This window comes from Myxocyprinus asiaticus, chromosome 7 (genome assembly GCF_019703515.2).
Source record: "Myxocyprinus asiaticus isolate MX2 ecotype Aquarium Trade chromosome 7, UBuf_Myxa_2, whole genome shotgun sequence".
In the NCBI taxonomy this organism is placed as follows: domain Eukaryota; kingdom Metazoa; phylum Chordata; class Actinopteri; order Cypriniformes; family Catostomidae; genus Myxocyprinus; species Myxocyprinus asiaticus.
This window is the reverse complement of record NC_059350.1, coordinates 4835001-4859133: the sequence shown is the minus strand read 5'-3', so window position 1 is coordinate 4859133 and position 24133 is coordinate 4835001. Positions and strand designations below refer to the sequence as shown.

Here is a 24133-nt window from a genome sequence, read left to right as displayed (position 1 = left end):
ATAAGGTTTTGTCGACATTTGGTCCCTACAAGGGTATTTAAACCTGAAACCACCTACCCAAAATGAAAATGTCTCCATACAGTAAACATACTAAATAATGTATTAACTTCCTGAGACCCCTGCGTGACTGCTATGTGCATTTTCCACTTCCCTTTTTGATTTGTAACTAGTTGCACCTAAGAAACATGCAAAAAATTAAATTTTAAAAACTATATTTTAGACCAAATATTTTTCCTAAAAATGTATGTCCACATATGTGGACAGTGAGACTAAGTTGTACAATTTTAAATAATACTAAGCTATTGAAAGTCCTTTTTTTTTTTTTTTTTTTTTTTTATCAAATTGTTCATTATGTTTCCAGGAGTGTTGGTTATTCATGCTTTTGAGATGTTACAGACATTACATCAGAAATTAGCATAATTAATTCTGATTCAAAGTAATGTCCAGCATCATCCAATCACTGACAACCATGTTAAAATAAAATTATACATTTATCATTGTCTCATATCTGGTCCAAACATCATCTGCAGCCTGAAACTGAACTTTTGATAGGAAGTTTGGATTGAATGCATTTAGCTGCGTAGAGAGCTAGAGGATGCTCCCTTGCTGCCCATTTAGTGAATGACTTAACCTCCAGTGTGCTGTCTGTCTGCACTGGTCTCAGAAGAGTACGAAATGCAACTTATTTTCATCCTAACTCCATATAAAGCCTCTGAAAGCAACATGTTCCAGTTTTTGGATTCATCCATTGATTCTCAGTGTGATAATGCCCAGTGAATAGAGGATATTTTAACTGAAACTGAGCATACAGTCCACGAATGTGGTCGTTGTGTTTAACAGCGTGCTGTTTCACAATAATTCGCTCAAATTTGAAAAATGCATATCGGATGAAACCAGAGACTCTAATCTTTTGACTCAAGTAGGTTTCAATGTAAAAACTTAATTAGGTTTCTTACCAGATGCGGTTTGGTTGGCATTTCTCTCAAAGACAAACTCTGCTGTGGTCGGCACCATGTTGTTTTGACAAAAGTTTAACCCTTTATTGACAATACAGAGTCTCCTGAACTGAGATCAGTCAGTTTAAATTAAATTAAATTATGCGTTGCGTTATGCATGGCGAAGCCAAAATACAACGTCCACGCATGTGGACGCGGGGTCGCACGAGGTTCATGAAAATCTAAAAAGGCAAAAAGGTTTGTGTGAGGGTTAGGTTTAGGCTTAGGGGATAGAAACTATCATTAGCTCAGTATAAAACAATAGAAGTCAATGGGAAGTCCCCACCATAATTGGAAAATAAACGTGTGTCTGAATAACAGTTGACAGTTCTGTTGCGTGTAAAGGCGATTAATCATAAAACCTGTCAAGAAAATGTCCTGATCATATTTAACCCCAAATCAATACAAAAAATATGTGCCCATTAAGACTTTGGACACTTAAGCATATTTTAACCCCAGTTCTCATTACCATAACCAGGTTCAGAAATTAAGGAGATCTTGGGGCAAAATTGGCACCAAAAATGATAAAAATGCCCCAGAAATGCTCATTGCAGTAATGAGAGTTTAGGGGTAAAATGTGTGCAACTGTTGTAAAAAATCTTAATGGCCCTTAAAATAGGCTTCATTTTCTATATGCAAAATGTAAGACATTTTCTTGAGAGGTTTCGTGAGAATCACCCGCCTTTTGTTTAATGTCAATTCAGCTGTTTACCCTGCACAAGATAAATAGCATGAATGGCAGTTGTCGGAGTGGGTTTTAGATTTCAAAACCTCCCATCATTGGCCCCTGTATTTGCTTAGCAGCTCTGTGATTGGATAAAAGGGCCACAGCGCACCACATACTAGCATGTTAGGTTCACTGGTTCTGCGACTGAGGGTCAAAGTGTATGTGTTTCCATGTATTCTGTGTGTAATTCTGTTTGTTCTCCTCCTCTATTAGTTGTCTATTCACTCTCTTCTCTTTGTCTAGATGTATGTTCTGTACTCTTCTCTTCTCTTCCCTTGCCTTGGCAACGGATCCATCTGCCTTCCCCCTCCTTATTCTCTCTCCAGTTTTTTTGGCAGAACCTCCTGTTCCCATACCTCCTTTAGGCTCTCTCTCTCCTTCTTTTCCCTTTCTCTCTCACTCTTTGTATCACTTTCTTTCTTTTTCAAAGGCACAAAGTGGCATTTTTAAGTCACATGATCACTTTGGTGGCTGTCTGTAGCACTGTCCAAACACTGTCAAAAATCGACTAGAAGAAAATGTGAGTGGTGATTGCCCGTGCAAAACTCGCCGTAACGATCTTAGGGTGTTGTGTGTGGCTGCTAGGGGGTTGCTATGGGACTGCTAAGGTGTGCACTGGGTTTTTATCACAATAAATATTATTAATAAAAAATAAATATGCTTATTATGTGGAAACTTGCAAAGCAACCTGAATGTCTGAAAAAGCTGATGAACAAATTCCATATTTTAATTAACAGGTTTACGTATGCAAAGGATGTGTATATGTGTTTGATTTATACCTAGTATCCTGGGCAGCCTTAAACACACTGATTTATTGTGAAGCCTGTTTAACAGTCACATCCTGTCTGGGTCATGGGGTATTCTGAGCACACACACACACACACACACACACACACACACACACACACACACACAAATGAGTATACTGTACATCCTGCTGTGTCTTGCCAGATAAAACGTTAGATAGTAAGTCCAGTAAGTGACTTAACTGTGTTTGTGTTTATAGTGTGTGTTTATGACATCATTACATTGACGTGGTTTGATCGTTGTGGTTGTCTCTCCCCACATAGTGATAACACAAAAGTGTAAACATACGTTTATTTTTATTGACACTGAAAGGTGATGTTTGTGGATGTGAAATTGCACACCTGTGACTGCCCCAGAAAGGCCCAAATGACATCACCTGCTTTCTCCAGAGCTCTGGGACTCTTTCATTTCTGTTTTCATGCAAGAATTCCCCCCTGCCATGCGGAGCCCCCTACTGGTGAAAACCAGAACTGTCTTTACATTCTCATAATGAGTGAATCATGTCCAGGTAACATTTCACCCTACATTCAAAAGAAATAAAGAAATTATATTTTACTACATGAAATAATTTATTTTTCTGTAAGGGATTTATAGCAATGAGGTATTTTTTGAATAGGTATATTCCTCCTTATAAATTCTATTTACCGTATTGCAATATATATCTAAATGCAATATTATTTTATTTTTTATGTTTTTTCTTCTGATTATGGGGTGAAAAATGACCCAGTTCATGGTCTCACATGCTTAATGAGATTAGAACAGAATAAATTAGAAACTACACATAGGACTGCTACAAATGAATAGAATGGAATAGAATAGAAAAGAAAAGAAAAGAAACTAAATATATACCACTGAATCTACATATAGGCCTGCTAAAACTAATAGAATAGAATAAAATAAAATAAAAATAATAGAAACTGGTGAAAAAACATAGAATAGAATAGAAACTACATATAGGCCACTGAAACTACATTAAGTCCTGCTGCAAAAATAATAGAATAGAATAGAATAGAAACTAAATATATACCACTGAATCTACATATAGGACTGCTAAAACTAATAGAATAGATTGGAATAGAATAAAATAGAATAGAAACTGCATACAGGCCAGTGAAACTACATATAGGCCTGCTAAATCGAATAGAAAAGAAAATAATGTAATAGAAACCACATATAGTCCTGCTGAAAAACTAATAGAATAGAATTGAAACTATTTATAGGATTTCTACAAACAAATAGAATAGAATAGAATAGAATAGAATAAAAACTACATGTCGGCCAGTAAAACTACATATAGGCCTGCTGCAAAAATGATAGAATAGAATAGGATATAATAGAAACTATATGTAGGCCAGTAAAACTGCATATAGGCCTGCTGAAAACTAAGAAAAGAATAGAATAGAAATTAATTATAGGCCTGCTGAAAACCGACCAATCTGGATACAGTATGATAAATATCAAGGATGATTGTCCAGCATGAGGTGTTGCAGCACTTTGCCAATGTTCTGTCATTATTTATATCGATGTCGATAATTATATCAGCATTTATTTAGTGATTGAGACACACAGTTTGATTTATTACTTCTCAGTCTCCTTCTGTCCTTCTGTCTGTCCATCAATCACTTTTTTTATGAAAGGGGGTTCTTTGAGACCCGATGTACGCATATAATCAAAAGCTAGTAAAACACCTAAATCTCATGTCGTCTGTAGCAGGGTGTAATGCACCGTGTAATAAATCTTACAGCAATGGAGACACTTGGATTTATGTGTGAAAGATGCATTTTTCTGCTCTCTTCTCTTGTCTATCTGCCTGTCTGTCTCTCTCTCTCTGCCTGTCTGTCTCCCAATTTTCTCTGTGTGCACGTGTGTGTGTGTGTATGTGTTGTGTGTTGGCAGACTCTTGCTGCAGACGGGCACACAGATGGGTGACAGGCTGTGCCGAAACCACTCACATACACCTGCTTCTTCATACACAATCGTACACATACACACATGCATACATACAAAAATGTACACACAGAAATGCACCTTGAAAAACAGCTGGCCTTTAATGAAATAAGCATCCTAACCTCTCTTAAATGAGTTGAAGTTGCTTGATGAACAACTGTGAGCTGCTCCCTAAAGCTCTTCATATGTAAGTATAGACAGATGTTTGTCTTAGTGATTATAACTCTAGCACAGCAATAAACCAATCCAATACACGCACCCAACACTGCACGTACAGATGTCCTCAAGCTATGAGATATTTCTCATCATGACACTGAGCTGAGGATGAGAAATAAATAATTAGAGCTGTGAGAAAGACGGGAGAATGATGAGTATTGGTTGATAAATGAGTGTGGAGAGTGGCGGAGTGAGAAGGCGGAGGGGATTAGGGTGCTTTGGAACACTTTAAGCGCATTATGGATTAAAAAAAGGTCAGAATGTTTAGCAACATAATGCTAAACCTCTTAAGCAAAACCCAACTGCATGCTGATAAACAGGGATGGAGGGAGAAAGAGAGAATGATTTAAGGGGGGGGGGGGGGGTTATGGATTTTAACATCTGTTTGGGTCAGAGAGAGACAGAGTCGTTTAACAGACAAGCATACACATACCTAAATAGTCTCATATCTCATTTATTATTAAAAAATATAACAGGGAAGCCATGTATGGACTTAAAGGGATAGATCATTTATCCACATGACTTTCTTTCTTCCATGGAACATTATTGAAGAATATTCTGGCTGCTCTTTTCCATATAATGAAAGTGAATGGGGATAAATCTCATCCAGAGAGAGAGAGAGAGAGAGAGAGAGAGAGAGAGAGAAACTGTCTCTAATAACAGTTCTCCGATTCAGAATCTGGGTTACAGTGAGGCACTTACAGTGGAAGTCAATGGGGTCAGTCGGTAAATGTTAAAATACTCACTGTTTCAAAGGTATATCCACAAGATGTAAGAAATATGTGTATGTAAACATGATTTTAGTGTTATAAAACCGCTTACTAACTTTATCTGTGTAGTTACATCCAATTTTACAAACTTGTTGCCATGACGACATAGCGCTGTAAACCCTAAAACCCTATTAAACCCTAAACCCTTTAATGTTTTCATAAAAAATGAACAAATTGCCATTATTGATTGAGTACATAAACAACCAGAGTTCAAAATAATGTCCTTACCTTGGTTCACTACAGTAAGCCTATAAAAATGATTTTATTTTGAGCTGTCGGGTCGGATTTGGCGCGAAATCGCTGGCTTATGACGTTTATCCTTGCGTCATTAGTCTATGTCATGTCCATAAACATAGGAAAGAACCGGCTGTCTCGTTCCCAAGTTAACAGTAGATGGCGGTAATGCAATGTTTTAGTTTGCGAGTCGCCGTTAAAAAGAAGAAAGAAACTTCAGTTCAGTTAGTAACACACAGTTCAGGACAGCATCATTGCCGTCTAGATGGATGTTTATCTGTTATCCGTTTGGCGAAGTTGTTTACCTGCTATAATGCATGGATATGTTGTCTTGTAGGGTTGTTGAAGCTTATATTGCTTGTCATGTGTAACCGGCCCTGGTCGCCCCGCTCCGAAGGGGACTCGAACCAGCGTTTCCTAGCGTCAGTCGCTAGTGCACCTCTTGAGGTCAGGATATTGAGGTTTACACACTGCACAGCTATCTACCAGCTGGATCCCATTACACTTACCCCCCCAGCACCATTGTAACCGGTCCTTGTCGCCCCGCTCTGAACAGGACTCGAACTGGCGTCTCCGGCGTGGGAGGCGGGTGCGCCAACAAGGAGGCTAAAGGCTACAGCCCCTAGCGTCAGTCGCTAGTGCACCTCTTGAGGTCAGAAGAGTGAGGTTTACACACTGCACAGCTATCTACCAGCTGGCTCCTGTTACACATGCTTGTATGAATCGAACATTACTCGTGTGTTAACCGATCGCAATGTACCTACGTTGCCGGGGGAAGTTACTATGACATGTTTACTAATATTTATGACTTCTGAAATTGACTTCTTGTAATTGTTATATTTAAGTATATTATTTTCATGTTTAATAAAGCATATTTTATCCCCATCATTATTGAATCCTTGTTTTATGTTTTTAGTTTACTGCGTTATTGTGAGCATTGCATAAACATACTATTTTAGTATTACGGTTCACTTGCATTGCAATATAATAGAACAATAATAAAGTCTTCCATTGAACCCGTATCAACCATATTACGAGTATCTCCTTTTAAATTGATAAGTGTAGTCCAATACAAACATTAATAGTAGATAAAACATATCTATAATAATATTATAATATATTGGTAGTGACTGAGGTGATTGAGTCCCCTGTTCTTTATGTAAAAGTGCTTAGAGTGTAGTGTCAGAAAAGCACTATAAGTGTAAAATCCATTCATTCAAAATATGTGAATACGAGTGATGTTTATCAAAGCAAGTAATATTTCAGTTTTAAATGTTTAATCGTATATCATTATATCAACATGAAAATAGCAAATTACCGTATGATTCCAGCACTGAATATCTCAAGTCATAATCACACACAGGCGATGTTCATGTAAGCTCAAATCATGAGATTCATCCGCCAGAACAGCAGTGCCGAAACACGACTCACGTAAAGTGTTCTTCTGCAAATTGCTTGCTATTTTAAGTTTTAACCACAAATGTCACTAGAGAGCACAAAGTTACGTAGTGCAGCTTTAATCGACAACATTTGTGGCATAATGTTGATCACCACAAATAAGTGTTTCGACTCATCCCTCCTTTTCTTTAAAAAAAAAAGCAAAAATTGAGGTTACAGTGAGGCACATACAATGGAAGTGAATGGGGGCCAATTTTTGGAGGGTTTAAAGGTAGAAATGTGAATCTTATAATTTTATAAAATCACTTACAGTAATTCTCTTGTTAAAACTCATGTATTATTTGAGCTGTGAAGTTTAAATGGTCATTTTTACAGTCATTTTAGGGTTTGTTGACATCACATCATCATGGCAACAAAGTTGTAAAATTGGCTATAACTTTACAAAGGTTAGTAAGTGGTTTTATCACACTAAAATCATGTTAACACACATATTGTTTATGTCTAGTGGCTATACTTTTGAACCAGTGAGTATTTTAATGTTTACGCAATGGCCCCCATGCACTTCCATTGTAAGTGCCTCACTGTAACCCAGATTTTTGCTTTATTAACGTAAAGGAGAGGCAAGTCAAAATATATTTTTGTGTTAATAAACCATATGCCACAAACAGTCTCGATTGAGCTTAACTTGTATTATACCCAGAATTTACCTTTAATGTTTTGGCTTTCATCTTCATTTATGTATTTCTTTCACACACACACACACACACACACACACACACACACACACACACACACACACACACACACACACACACAGGAAACTCACTCTCTTACCATTATTCTCACACTTACAGTACTGTAACTGTAACTAATTTGACTTGACTTACTCTCACAAACACTCTGAGTATATTTATATCTTACTGTCTTCCTTCTGAAAAGACCAGTATATGTTAACCACAACTAGCCAGCTCTAACTTTTTAACTAGCAAGGCCACCTTTTCAATTTCACTAGCAAAGTTTTGTGGATGAACAGCATGGCTATGCTGGTCAACCAGCTAAACCACCACTAAATAGCATAAACCAGCCTGGACCAACATGCAAATCCTGGTCATTGTGCTGGTCTAAGCTGTTTTTTTCAGCCGGGTTTTGCTCTCACTCTTAGCATCAGTCAGCTCAAACAGCAATGGGATGCTGAATGGAAATGTCTGTGTGCCATGTGAAATATAACCTACACATTTCATGGGTTTGGGCCTGTGTTTATCCTGTGTATATGTGTGTTGTCAGCTAGCAGGAATGTGTGTGCACCGCTAATGCTAAGATGGCTGCCAAAGACTAAAATGGCTGCCAGGATTCAAGAAAAAGAGAAAGTGAGAGACACAGAGTGAGACAGAGATGGAGACAACATGCTAAACAGAGAGAATAGAGACTTTGTCTCTGTTTTTGTCCTCTTTTTAGTGTTTAGGCTGCTGTTCTTTTGTTGTGTGACTGTATTAATCTCTATCAAATTGTGCTGGCAAGAGCAAGTGTGTTCCCTTATCACCTACAACCGACCGATAAACACCTACACAAACACACACGCCAACACAGCCCGCCAGCCTCATCTTTATAAACTGTGCTGATAACACACAATCACACACACTCTTTCATCCATACAGTATATACTTCGATGCTAACACCTCATATCTCATTTTCTCTCTTGTGTTCACATTTGTGCATATTTGTGACATTGTGCCTTTCTAAAAATCATTGATATTTTCAATGTTAAAGTTAATGAACGATAATATTTTAATATAAAGCATTTAATGACATATAATTGCATCTTTCTCTGTCTCTCTTTCTGTTTCTGTCTCATGCAGAATCTGGGCAATCAGACAATTCCAGTCAACAAGGAGACTCAGACATCAAACCGCCTCCGAACGGTGGGGAAAGATCGTATAGACTACACCGATCAGCCACAACATTAAAACCACCTGCCTAATATTGTGTAGGTCCCCCTCGTGCTGCCAAAACAGTGCCAACCCACATCTCAGACACGCTATTCTTCTCACCACAATTGTACAGAGTGGTTATCTGAGTTACCGTAGACTTTGTCAGTTTGAACCAGTCTGGCCACTAGATGTTTTTTGTTTTTGGCGACATTCGGAGTAAATTCTAGAGACTGATGTGCTTAAAAATCCCAGGAGATCAGCAGTTACAGAAATACTCAAACCAGCCCGTCTGCCACCAACAATCATGCCACGCTCCAAATCACTGAGATCATATTTTTCCCCATTCTGATGGTTGATGTGAACATTAACTGAAGCTCCTGACCTGTATATGCATTCAGCTTCAGTTATTGTTCACATCAACCATCAGAATGGGGAAAAATGTGATCTCAGTGATTTGGAGCGTGGCATGATTGTTGGTGCCAGATGGGCTGGTTTGAGTATTTCTGTAACTGCTGATCTCCTGGGATTTTCACACACAACAGTCTCTAGAATTTACTCAGAATGGGGCCAAAAACAAAAAACATCTAGTGAGCGGCAGTTCTGCGGACAGAAATGCCTTGTTGATGAGAGAGGACAACAGAGAATGGCCAGACTGGTTTGAACTGACAAAGTCTATGGTAACTCAGATAACCGCTCTGTACAATTGTGGTGAGAAGAATATCATCTCTGAATGCTATTCTGAGATGCGGGTTGGCGCTGTTTTGGCGGCACAAGGGGGACGTACACAATATTAGGCAGGTGGTTTTAATGTTGTGGCTGATATTAAACTACAAAATAAACATCAACTAAGCATTTCACATATCACACTACTGACTGAATTTCTGTTGACGTGTGTTATCTTAATAGATTACTGTAAGTTGCACAACCTCAACCAGAATTTGTACAATATTGTATTTTATAGAGATAAAATGTTTTTGATGCATATTCTGCTGTGCTGTGGTACTGCCACTTTAAATATTCTCTAAGTGCAGAGTTCATGTTCTAGTTGAGTGAGAAATATGTTTACTTCTCTGCAGGACATCTGAGTTTTCAGGACTGCTTTGTGACTTCAGGGGTCTGGAACGTAGCTGAGTTAGTACGAGTGTCTCAGAGTAAGTAGCACACACACACACACACACACACACACACCAGTGTTTCCAGTGAATCTGCAGTGCCACGGAAAAATATATATGAAGTACCAATGTGTATATTATATCTGAGGTGCCTCATATGCCTGTATTATATAAAGCGTTGTCCTCGCTGTTTGCACATACAAAACAAACATACAACACAAAGATAATGTTACTGTGTTATGTATACTTTTTGAAAGCAATGTTAAAAATGCTAATTTGTAAAGTTGGTTAGATTTAAATTAGTCTAATTACTGACTGTGTAGTTAAAGACACACATACGGATCTGCAACAGAATTTGAGCTTTTTATTGTTAGAAATGGTATTTTAATAATTAAAAAAAACATATTATTATTTATTGTTATTGTTCATTAAGTTGTTAGGCCTAACTTTGTGTACATGCACACATGAAACCATAAATTTAGCATAGATTAAAGAAATGTCCCGGGTTCAATACCATTTAAGCTCAATTTAGCAGTATCTGTGGCATAAGATTAACTACCACAAAACCTTTTTTTTTTTTTTTACTTGTATCTCGTTTATAAAAAAAAAAAAAAAAAAGATCTCAGTTATAATAAGGCACTTACAATGGAATTGAAGGGGGCCAGTCCATAAATGCTAAAATGCACATTGTTTCAAAAGTATAGTCGCAAGCTGTAAACATTAAATGCATTAACATGATTTAAGTGAAACCGCTAACGAACCTTATCTGTTTAAATTTATATTTAATATTACAAATGTGTTGTCATGATGACATAACACTTTAATCCCAGTAATGGATATAACTTTACACAGGTAAGGCTAGTAAGTAAGTTCACATGTACACTGATGAGCCAAAACATTATGACCAGTCACAGGTGAAGCGAAGTAACATTGATAATCTCCTAACAAGGCAAGGTCTGGGTAGATTAGATGGTAAGCGAACAATCAGTTCTCGTAGTCAATGTGTTGAATGCAGGAGAAATGGGCAGGAGTAAAGACCTGAGCAACTTTAAGAAGGACCAAATTGTGATGGTCAGATGACTGGGTCAGAGCATCTCTGAAACAGCAAGCCTTGTGGGGTGCTCCCGGTCAGCAGTGGTGAGTACCTACCGACAGTACTTAGTGGTCGCAGAGGGACAAACCACGAACCAGCAACAGGGTGTTGGGCACCCAAGGCTCATCGGTGCACGAGGGCAACGGAGGCTATCCCATCTGGTCCGAACCGACAGAAGGTCTACTGTGGCACAAGTCACAGAAAATTGTAATGATGGTTACAGGAGGAATGTGTCACAACACACAGTGCATCACACCCTGCTGCGTATGGGGTTGTGTAACCGCAGACTGGTTAGAGTGCCCATGATGACTCCTGTCCACCATCGAAAGCGGCTACAATGGGCACGCGAGTGTCGGAACTGGACTTTGGAGCAGTGGAAGAAGGTCGCCTGGTCCGATGAGTCCTGTTTTCTTTTACACCAAGTGGACGGCCGTGTACGTGTGCACCATTTACTGAGGAAGTGATGGCACCAGGATGCACGGTGGGAAGACGACAAGTCGGTGGAGGGAGTGTGATGCTCTGGGCAATGTTCTGCTGGAAACCCTGGGTGCGGCCATTCATGTGGACATCAATTTGACACATGTCACCTACCTAAACATCATTGCAGACCAGGTACACCCCTTCATGGCAATGGTATTCCCTGATGGCAGTGGCCTCTTTCAGCAGGAGAATGCACCCTGCCACACTGCACACATTGTTTGGGAATGGTTTGAGGAACATGATGAAGAGTGCAAGGTGTTGCCCTGACCTCCAAATTCCCCAGATCTCAATCTGATTGAGCATCTGTGGAATGTGCTGGACCAACAAGTCCAATCCACGGCGGCTCCACCTCGCAATTTACAGGACTTGAAGGATCTGCTGCTAATCTCTTGGTGCCAGATATCACAGGACACATTCAGGGGTCTAGTAGAGTCCATGCCTCGGCGGGTCGTTACTGTTTTGGCGGCACATGGAGGACCAACAGCATATTTGCCAGGTGGTCATAATGTTTTGGCTCATCGGTGTGTAATTTTTATGCTTTATGGCTATACTTTTGAAACAATGTGTAGTTTAGCATTTCTGGACTGGTCCCATTCACTTCCATTTTAAGTGCATCACTGTAACTGATTTTTATTTATTTTTTTAATAAACGAGGAACAAATCAAAATCTTTTTTGTGGAAATCATTATGCAACAAATGCTGTCGACTGAGCTTAAATTTTATTAAACCCAGAACATTCCTTTAATTTATAATTTCTCTCTATTTCATTTAAAAATGTTACATTTTAGCTTTTTATTTAAAATTTTTAAGTGCAAATTTCAGAATGTCACATTGCTCTCTTCTGCAGCCCCGGTTGCAACAGCGTCAGGTCCTAATTTCTCACTCGCAGATCTTGAAAGTCCCGGTTACTACAACATTAACCAAGTAGCACTCGGCAGACGTTCGCTTGCCTCTCCTCCATCCACAAGGTAAACATGCACACATTGCCATCCATACACATACAGTATATTCCTTTATTTGCCATCCTCTGTTTCAGAATCAGAATCAGAATGAGCTTTATTGCCAAGTATGCTTACACATACAAGAAATTTGTCTTGGTGACAGAAGCTTCCAGTGCACAAACAATACAACAACAAGACAGAGTTAATAATAAAAAGATAGAATAAAAATAAAAAGTGAATAGAAAATATAAGTATATATAGAAATACACAATAAGCAAAAAAAAAAAAAAAAAAAAAAACAATATATATATATATATATATATATATATATATATATATATATATATATATATATATATATATGTTTGTGTCCGTTCCAGTCTCTCTGATCTGTTTTGCTCTCCTTTTTGTCTTTCCTCCTATTTGTCTCTCTTTTTCTCTTTTCCTCATTTTCTTTCGTTCTTCTCTTGTTAGGTCTGAGGTGGAGCTGTACGGCAGTCTTCCTCGAAGGTACTCAGTCTGTCACTGACTTCTGTATCTCTGCACTTTTTCTGTGTTCATGTTTATCTCTCTACAGTGATCTACTGTTGATTAACCTTTCTCTCTCTCTCTCTCTCTCTGTCTCATTCTTTCTGTAGCTCTAATAAGCGTAAGTCTATAGATGACAGTGAGATGGAGAGTCCAGTCGATGACGTCTTCTACTCCAGTCGTTCACCGGCTGGCACCAGTTCCCAGTCCAGTGGCTGGCCTAATGACGTTGATGCAGGTGAGCATTACACACACACACACACAAAGACACTTTTTCCACCGAAATGGTGCTGGTGCCAGAGACGGTGCTTGGTCGGGGGATCTGCGAAACTATAGCCAGAGTTTCCACAGTGGAAATACAAGAGATAAATAAATAAGTAAATAAGACTTGTATTTAGACTTCCAGTGAGCAGGCTAAAGTCGACTGTGGCAAGGATCACAAAACTCCATAAGATGCTGGTTAATGGAGAAAAATAACCTTTGGGGACACCAGGCTCACTGTGGGGGCCAGTTCCCCTCTGGCTAAACAGCTTGAATATAATGCCAACATTAGGTGAATTAACACTTAAAAATCTGTCTTTTACCACACAACACTATTGCATGGCTTCAGAAGAATTGAAATATAGCGCACAAGCTATATGGATGAATTTATAGTGCTTTAATGTGCTTTTGGAGCTTGACAGTCACAATCATGATCCTCTCATTCTTGTGCTTCAAGGATAAAAACAAGTCATTTTCGTTTTGAACGATGAGAGTGAGTAGATGATGGCAGAAATGAAAATGGTTGGGTAAGCTATGTAAGGCATAATGTACATTCAGCCGGTTGTTATCGCGAAATAAACCCCAACAGGGTAATCAGGATATGTATCACCCTGAAGGGGTTTATTTTGCGATACCAACAGGCTGACTGTACATTGTCCCGCTTATTACATGGCTACTAACCAAATAAATAAATAAATGGACATGAAATATTGATTTGCGTTGAAATTATGTTATTAGCTAACTTGTAGAGATCACAGAGTGATATGAGAAATAGGAAAGATGACTCGCAATAGCCGGATAACCAGTCTGATATGACTCAGTCCCCGGATGTGCGGTTGTTACTCAGACATATCAGACCACTAGATGGTGCCATTGACCAATCAGAAACGAGATTTCAAGAGAGCTGTGTAATAGTATATATTAACGTTGCTCTTGCAGCAGTATCATGTGGGATGTGTTACAAGTAAATAGGCATTGTTAAAATGTTTACGGAAAATATACTGATTATTTTAACTTTTCATTATTTAGCAAAAAAGAACTAAAAGAATGCATTTCATTGTATTTTTTTGTGACACGAAGTTGAAAAAATGCAGTTAATATTTTAACAGCAATTCTTTTCATTTAATTCTTTTTTTTTTTTTAGATAATTTTTTTCTATCAGATTATGGGCTGAAGGGGTGCGAGTTTTCTTGTTTTAAAAGGGGGCGTGGCCTAAATAAATTGTGTTACTCTATGACGATGCCCTACACGGACGGCTTTCGCTGTTGCGTGTTTATATCACCGTCTCCCACTGAACACGTTTACATGCGCTCCTCCCGCGAATACCGCTGGGAATTGTGCCCCCCCCCCCAGCTGCCACAGGCCCCTGTAAGCCTGTGCGTTAATGCGGAAGTGCCTGAACATGCGTGATGAGGCCAGATTAGGCACTGCCACTGTGTCGGTGGAAAAGGAGTAATACACACCACTTATGTGATCTCAACACACTGTTTACACACTCTTTATTTCTCTCTCTATCTCTCTCATGTCAATAATTCCCTTCTCCAGTTGCAGTGCAGCACCATTTGTCGAGTGTTCAAGAGAGGAAGATAAAACATGAGAATGATGGCGTGCAGTTCCCATACCATGGTTAGAATACACTTTACACACACACACACACACACACACACACACACACACACACATGTTGGTGCGGCTATAGACATAATGATTTTTATACTGTACGAACTATAGATTCTAACCCTCACAAAAAACGTTCTGCATTTTTACATTTTCAATAAAACACCGTTTAGTATGTTTTTTAAGCGATTTGAATTATGGGGACACTAGAAATGTCCTCATAAACCAGACTCATAGCATAATACCCTTGTAATTACCAGTTTGTAAAAATAAATTCCTCGTAAACCACCCAAACCCGCCCACACACACACACACACTCATATACAAGTATTACTGAAATTGTTATTATGATGTAAAGTTGCATTCAAGTGAATTTGGTTGGAATAAAATAAAAGAATTCGCTCTTCTTCATCAAAAACACACAAACTGCTTACAAACTAGTGTAAACTGAACAGTCAAAATTCACAATGAAACTTATGATTAATACCAATAAGCTTCCGCAATAATTCTTGAATTGACGCCCCCCCACCTTGGAAACATTGGGGCTTAAAAAAATCCTGCAGACAGCAAGTATCAAGGATCAACCTCTGAGCTTTACACAGAAACTCTTGCATGTGACTGCTGTGGTCACAACGACAGATATCAGTGTAAAGTCAGAGCCCAGATGGGACTGCCCACCGCAACTGGAGGACAACTGCGACACACACAACATTGTAGAAACAAACATTGAGAAAATGCACAAAGCACAGGTGCGCATTCTGTTCATGTATTTACTACACACACTCACACACAGACATACACACACACATACACACACTCAATCTGTGTTCTGGTCCCAGATGGTGCTTCCGTGTGTCTACAGTAGTGGGAGACATCTGCTCTGTGTTTGTGTGTGAATGTCATAATCAGAAAGAAATGCTCTCCATTACAAAGCTATGTATGTTTTGAAAGCTCTGTAAGTGATATGTAATTTTTTTTTATTTATTTTTTTTATGTTAAATGTTACAATCTTTCTCCTATCCCAGTTTAGAGGTATATTCTGGGTTCAGTACAAGTTAAGCTCATAAAACAATGATTTAAACAAATTTACAGCTCAAATAATACATGTGTTTTAACAAGAGAATGAATATAAGTGCTTTTATAAAATTATAAGCTTCACATTTCTGCCTTTAAACCCTCCAAAAATTGGCCCCATTCACTTCCGTTGTAAGTGCCTCACTGCAACCTTGATTTTTGCTGTTTTAAAGAAAATAATTTTTTGTGGTAATCAACATTATGCCACAAATGCTGTTGATTGAGCTTAACTTATCAAAATATTCCATTAAGCGGTTCTGCAGAGATAGCTTGAAGTTAGCAGTTTGTAGGTTGATTTTCCTAAAACAAAATTAAGCATTGAGGCTTTTTAAATAGGTCATTTCATTTTCCACCCTTTTCTCTGCCCCTTACACTATGTTCCCCCAGGTGCAAGGCTACAATCCACACTGAGTTTGTGCGTGACACGACACCATCACAGCCAATCAGAACATAACTGATGTATATTTAACCCTGTAAAGCCTGACAAATGAAAGAATTATCATACAAAAAATGTTTTTACATTAAACTGTTTTTAGTACCATAAGATAAACTATACAAACAAATTGTAATATATATATATATATATATATATATATATATATATATATATATATATATATTTTATGTATCATGTTTGATACATTAGGCTTTAAAGGTCATTATCCTCCTGAGGCCCAGCAATTCCTTTTTGTGTAGGACATTTGTTATTTAAGTTTTTGTTAGCCCATACATGCTACAGTGGTAAATCTTGGGATATTATCAGAGGAGTCCCTGGGCTTTTCAGAGATACCAAATGTTTGAGGATTTGGCCATGACAACTTCCTCTCCTTGCTCTATAAATATGGACTGAAATGTATCACAGTTCAATTCAGCACATCAAATACAATAAGAATAAAATATTCTTTTTTCAATAAACAATTTTTATCATATGTATTTTATGCACCAAACACTATATTGACATTTAAAAAAGGGAAAGTGTAAACAATTTTCGCTGGGTCGCAGGAACTTATGGTACGATGACATCATCACAGCTTGTAATGTAAAATAATGAGATTTTTATAATGACAGAACAGGCTGAATATATGAAAATACACAGAAATATTAGTTCACACCTTAAATATATCTTATAAAATGTATATGTCAGAATTTTCAAATCTCTGTGATTATTATTATTATTTTTTATTTTTATTTTTTTTTTTTTTGTGGTGGGCATGAATGTAATGTAATGGTGATTGAGAGATATACTTCAAAAGCCCGTTGTATCATTTTTGATACGTGGATATCAAAGCGGGGTTTTCAATAAAATAATCTTTAAAATTTTAACCAAGCACAAGTTGCTTATATTCAGCAAATACTCATTTTAAAATATCAATAACAGTATAAGCATTACTGCCACTTTTACTTTATTAAAATAAGCTGTCATTTATCCCAACATAAGAGTCATTTTTCACGCAAGACCGCTGCAATTTTAAATAGATCGATATAAACATTGAAACCACTTCTTTCACAAATAACCACTAGATGGTGCCATAAACATGTGAAACTTACATACCATAGATTGTTTGGCTCCTCAGCTTGAACAGAGAGTAATACAGGAGTCATCAAACATTGTAACATATCATATTTGATACACACAGTGTTATAGGGTAAACCAATATTACACAAGCAAGAGTGCTGTTGTTCCGTATATCAGCACGCGCAGTTTGCACTATTTGGAAACCATGAGCATGAAGAAAAGGAGTGACACAAACAGAAAAGTGTCCCAGTGCTTATTGGACTGTGTATCAGCTTACTTGAAACACTGCATGTTCAACCAGGTTCAAGGACAGGAACTAGCTGATGTATAATTTGGACCAATTTTTGGACCAATGAGATTTCACTGTGGGCTACTTAGCGTAACACGAAATAGAAACAGAAAAGTTGCGGTTGGTTAGTTAGCTTTTATCGATTGCATCACATAAAGTTAGGACACAGTGTTATAATTGAACAGGATGTCTTTGCTACTGTACTTTTAACATCTCTATATGTAAATGACTGGATTTACCCTTAGCATCTCATACAAAGCCAAGTTGCTGAATACTGAAGACTGAAAACAGTTATTGGCACACTGGCTTTACTTTCCATAGATGATCTGGGTGGACTGGGGAGGGAATCTAGCATTATGAACATTAGAATAAATTTATATAGTGCATCAAACTCTTTAATTTCAAATAACCAGGAGGCGAGAATGTGGCATGTGTGGTTGTACAAATCTTGTGATAAATATACATATACAGGCTTAGCACTTTCACACTCCTACACACACACATGGGTGTTCTCTCTGGTATACATACACACACAGTGTGAGCACATGCTAGAACAAATACACTCAGAAGTAGACTGAAAAGGGGGAATTAAGCTGAAATGGGATTTAATGCTTTGTAGAGCAGAGAGGAAAAAATAGCATCAAACTGAAGTGAAGTTTAAGAGTGTGTGTGTGTGTGTGTATGAGTAACACTGAGCAATGGGTGCCAGCGACTGTGTGTGTGTTTTCTTTGGTCATCTGCCAGTTATGAGCCATCCCTGCTCTGTTATCACTTTCTCTCACAATTTCTCACCTTTTCATGTTATTTTCATCTCTCTTTCTCTCTGTCTCTCTTTCATCTTTCTGGTGATGGATTGAATCAACTGAGGTGTTGCTAATTTAACATCGTTATAGAACACTTACAGAAGAATGGGGATGGGCGGTATGACAGTATATACCATGTGAGAAATGTATATTTGTGCAGCTATTAGTGGGCAGGACTGCTGTACGTTATTTATGACTAAGAGCAAAGAAGAAACATGAACCCCTTTCACATATGAAACCTGTTAAATTTCAGTGAAATTAAACCGGATTGCAGTTTCTGGTAAATCTAACATATTTGCTATTCACACATGAAACAGCTTTCTGTCTTTTATGCATTTTAGTTATATTATCATAAGTATTGGCATCACTTACTGTTCCTCTAGGCTTTCGACATATTTCTTCATCCGCTCAAATGAAGAAAAGCACTGTAGTTTCACTATCTGTCCAATTTGACCGCATTTTTTTTTTACTTTCGAGTCACAGGCCTTAAACGGTAATTGTAATTGCGTCATCTCTGTTTCAACTCTGTGATTGGCCCAAAACAGACTTCTTACATCACAGCATCCAGACCACGTACGTGCTCAAACCGTTTCCATACGACTTTGTTATTGTAGGACACATAACATCAAATCAGAACTTTTCCATTAATGATACAACTTCTCATTCTGGGAATACAGATTTCCCAGAATGAGATTTATCTGTATTTTCCATTAGGTCCTGTTCACACATGACCTCTAAACGTAAAAATGCCATTCCTTTTCCAGAAAAGGCTGTATAAACCGATCAGCCACAACATTAAAACCACCTGCCTAATATTGGGTAGGTCCCACTCGTGCTGCCAAAACAGCACCAACCTGCATCACAGAATAGCATTCAGAGATGATATTCTTCTCACCACAACTGCACAGAGTGAACCAGTCTGGCCACTCTCCGTTGACATCTCTCATCAACAAGGCATATTGGGCAGGTGGTTTTAATGTTGTGGTTGATCGGTGTATGTGAAAGAACTTTGGAGTTATGTGAAAATATAGAGTGTGATATCCTAAACAAAGCTAAACAAATAAGAACTACTGGATTAAATGCAAAACAGAGTTTAGTTGTTTATGGTCACCAAACAACTTGCACTATTAATCCTGAATTCAATTGATTTTCAGTCACAGGTATGCGTATACTGGCTATTTTACAACAAATTTGAATGTGGCTCATTCCATCAGACTTCAAATTCGGAACTAGCCATTTTATCATATTCATTTTACGGTTTTAAATCTTTTGTTTTTAACTTAAAGTGGTCATGAAATGCTCTTTTATATAGTTTTATTATCTTCCCTGAGGTCCACTGATAATGTAATTTTTTTTGCATTAAAACAGTCATAATTTAGTATTATATGATAATTTTTTACCCTGTCTCTTGCCCATTGTCTGAAACACTCGGTTTTGGCATAAGCGCCTCCTTAAAACTTCAGTGTAAACGGCCACTGTTATGATTGGCTAACATCAAATTCCATTTTATTAAAAATAGCGCAGATGGGTGAAAGAACACGTCCATGACGCGTTTGGGCTCAAAACAGCAAGAAGCAGCAGCTGGATGACAGAGAATAGCTTCTCCTCTTCAGAGTTGTAACTTGACACCGCGTCTTTTAAAAGCGGCACGAGATATGTATCAAGCAGTCAAAGATGTCTGTCTGTGTTATAGAAATTATTTAAAATAATCCAAATGGTTCCCCTTTGGTGTTCAGGAATAGTTAGGCGTTATTAGGCTTGTCTGTCCTTCTCTCTCAGTTTATGAACCGAAGCACCAGTGGTCGGGGCCAAGGGTGCGATGATGTAAAAGTAGGCATTGATATTTTTGAGCTGTATAGACGGTCATGAATTAATGTACCCCTAGTGACGTAGGGTAGTCGCGGAAGTAGAGAACGAAGCGTTTTTGCAGCTTGGTTTCAATACATGCTTTTATTGCATTGGAGATTAAGTTTTGAGTTCTGAAATGTACAGTATGTTTTTATAGTAGAAAGACCTGTTTTATGTCATAATATCAAGGAAATTTTGATTTGTTAATGACATGACCACTTTAAGTGTTAAATTATGTGAAGCTGTTTATGCATCTGTCGAGTTCCAATTAGAATGAAAAAATAGTCAAATAAGTACCTTTTATTTTATAAAGTATTTAATTCACTGATTTATCCAAAAAAAATAGACATAACAACATGGATATTTAATATATAAACCATTTGTTCGTAGATTTTTCTTCGAACATCCAGCAAAAATTACTATACTGTGATACATGCCATTATTGTTTTATGAAATGACTCATATGGACACATATGAGTTTAGTCATACCACCCACCCCTACAGAAGACAATGTTTTAAATCAATCTGTTTGTTAGCAGTGCTAGAATAGAAATCAATGACTAAGAAGAAAAGACAGCCAATTACTTCAAAACAAGTAACATGATCATTTAGTCAGTCATTTATCACTCCCGTCCCTTCGAAAATCAAATATCTTTTACCAAGACATGTATGGAGTTGTTAGTTAGGTTAAGCTAGTCAGCGAGTGTCGAGCAGTGTTTGATTGGTGTGTTGTTGTTGTTGACATGTGGTTTCTGGCAGGGCTGTGCTCTCCCGGGTCTCTAAAGAAGCCAGCGGGGAAATTCGATTTCAGCGCCCTTTCAGCACAGACGAGGTCCCCCCGAATGGCCTTCACACACCACCCGCTGCCCATGCTGGCAGGCGTGAGACCAGGTGAGACAGACACACTCCAGCAGGGAGAGAGAAAAGACAGAAAGAACGGAGGGGGAAATGAGGGATTTATAGTAGAGAGATGTGATGATATAGCAGTGTAGGCTTCTGATTGGTCCAGAAGTCCTACTCTGGCACCACACTAGTTCAAAATGGCATCTGATTGGCTCAAAACATTGGTGAGTCATTAATGAAGGCCTCTGATTGGCTGGGCAGTAAGACAGAGAGAGTGAAGAGCGCCAAATACTGTCATAGTTAATGAACATCACCATCCATCCATGCTCTCCTGTCTTTCTTTTTCTCTCCTCTCTTCTCCTTATTTCATCGACACCTTCCTCATCCATCTCTCCAGTGTAAAAGTTTTTGTTTCCCCATCTGTATGTTAATTAGGGCGATTCTCACGAAACCTCTCAAGAAAATGTCCTGTTTTGCTCCCAGATCAAAAGAAACAAAGAAGAAATTATATTTGGCATATGAAGAAAATGTTTAGGGCAAGTATGTTTTTTTTTAAATTGTGACAGTAATTGTTACGCATATTTTACCCCTTATTTTTCATTACCGCAATGTGAAAAAATTGTCATTGTTATATTCTCATTGCCGCTATGTGAAATATTTTTTTTTATTTCAATTGTAAAGTATTTATACAGTATATGAGTACAGTTAATTAGAAAATAAACATTGTACAATAGCATCTTTTTACTGTAATACAGTAAAAAATTACGTGTTAAGATAATGAGAATCACTATTGAAAACAATGGAAACATTAAAAGTAAAACATTTGGATGGTATTACGGTAATAAGTATTGGGTTGTAAAATGTGCTTAAGTGACCTGAAAATTATGTCACAATGCAAAAAATCTTAATGGTCCTAAATATAGTCTTCAATTTCTTTATGCAAAAAACAATAATAATTTTTTTATTTGGGATTAAATATGACCAGGACATTTCCTTGACTGGTTTCTTATAGAATGCACCTTATTGACAAAAACAGAATTTTGTTTAATGTTGTACATTTTCTAGCGGTCATTGCGGCACGAATTTATCAAATGATTATCAAATGGCTGAGAAAAGTGTTAAATCTCAATATACACCGATCAGCCACAACATTAAAACCACCTGCCTAATATTGTGTAGGCCCCCCTCGTGCTACCAAAACAGCGCCAACCCGCATCTCAGAATAGCATTCAGAGATTATATTCTCACCACAATTGTACAGAGTGGTTATCTGAGTTACCATAGACTTTGTCAGTTCAAACCAGTCTGGTCATTCTCTGTTGACCTCTCTCATCAACAAGGAGTTTCCATCCACAGAACTGCCGCTCACTGGATGTTTTTTGTTTTTGGTGACATTCTGAGTAAATTCTAGAGACTGTTGTGTGTGAAAATCCCAGGAGATCTGCACTTACAGAAATACTCAAACCAGCCCATCTGGCACCAACAATCATCCATGCGATTATCTAACCAGCCAATCATGTGGCAGCAGGGCAGTGCATAAAATCATTCAGATATGGGTCAGGAGCTTCAGTTAATGTTCACATCAACCATCAGAATGGGGAAAAAAATTTATCTCAGTGATTTCGACTGTGGCATGGTTGTTGGTGGCAGACGGGCTGGTTTGATTATTTCTGTAACTGCTGATCTCCTGGGATTTTCACGCTCAACAGTCTCTAGAATTTACTCCAAATGGTGCCAAAAACAAAAAACATCCAGTGAGCGGCAGTTCTATGGACGGAAACACCTTGTTGATGAGAGAGGTCAACAGAGAATGGCCAGACTGGTTTGATCTGACAAAATCTATGGTAACTCAGATAACCACTCTGTACAATTGTGGTGAGAAGAATATAATCTCTGAATGCTATTCTGAGATGCGGGTTGGCGCTGTTTTGGCAGCTTGAGGGAGACCTACACATTATTAGGCAGGTAGTTTTAATGTTGTGGCTGATCGGTGTATATCCAGATGCACCATACACTCGAGCACATTTTCCACACTTTAAAGAAACTTGAGTAATGTTCAGGTGCATGGATCACAGTGGTGGGGCGATGCTGTACAATCTCAGTAATGTTTGCCAGATTGTGGTAGTCTGCTGCATCCTCTACAACCTAGGACTCCGATCCGACCTGCAAGATGGGGAACTGCGGCATGCAAATCGAGTAATTGTTTTGGTCATATTTACAATTGTAACTTATTTGCATATTTCCATTAGTGAATCAGGTGCTTAAACAAAACGATGCTATCAGCAGGTGCAATTTCTTCATGAATTCCTCCCTCAGCTTATGTTTTTTGTCATATCTGAAAATAGTTGCTTTAATGTTGCCAGGACATCTGTCCGACAACTGTTTGTGAGGAGCGGCGCTCGCTTAACATGAACTCTGCATAGCAGTTTGAGGAACGCTAATCCAACTGCCAGAGAGTCTAAGTTCTCAATTCGTGCCAAACATGCTCATTTCATTTTTCAAATAAAGACAGAGCGGTTCAAGAATGAGAGAAAGAGAAAGACAGCGAGACAGAACCAGGAGAAGCCATAAGGGAACATTTAGAAAGCTTCCCAATGCGCAACAGATGCGTGACCGAAAGATTCTCATAAAAATGGCATGTTTCGTTCTCTGCGTTTTTAAAATTAGCCAGCGAGCATGTCACTTGTTATACAGACATGCTGTCAT

General features: G+C 38.1%; 1 protein-coding gene across 9 annotated transcripts in view; it reads left to right on the top strand.

The window, feature by feature from the left end:
* Nucleotides 1-24133, top strand: part of LOC127443780 (nuclear factor 1 X-type-like) — a 140544-nt gene that overhangs the window by 91596 nt on the left and 24815 nt on the right. For 6 of the 9 annotated variants that reach the window (XM_051702669.1, XM_051702672.1, XM_051702671.1 and 3 more), the window contains 7 exons: nucleotides 8951-9013; nucleotides 10099-10173; nucleotides 12555-12675; nucleotides 13123-13158; nucleotides 13287-13414; nucleotides 14983-15063; nucleotides 21344-21475. In XM_051702669.1, the coding sequence (XP_051558629.1) occupies nucleotides 8951-9013; nucleotides 10099-10173; nucleotides 12555-12675; nucleotides 13123-13158; nucleotides 13287-13414; nucleotides 14983-15063; nucleotides 21344-21475 (636 nt within the window). Of the gene's footprint in view, nucleotides 1-6252; nucleotides 6576-8950; nucleotides 9014-10098; nucleotides 10174-12554; nucleotides 12676-13122; nucleotides 13159-13286; nucleotides 13415-14982; nucleotides 15064-16515; nucleotides 17355-21343; nucleotides 21476-24133 lie in introns of those variants that run through there. The other 3 variants (XM_051702675.1, XM_051702670.1, XM_051702677.1) reach the window with 3 other exon arrangements.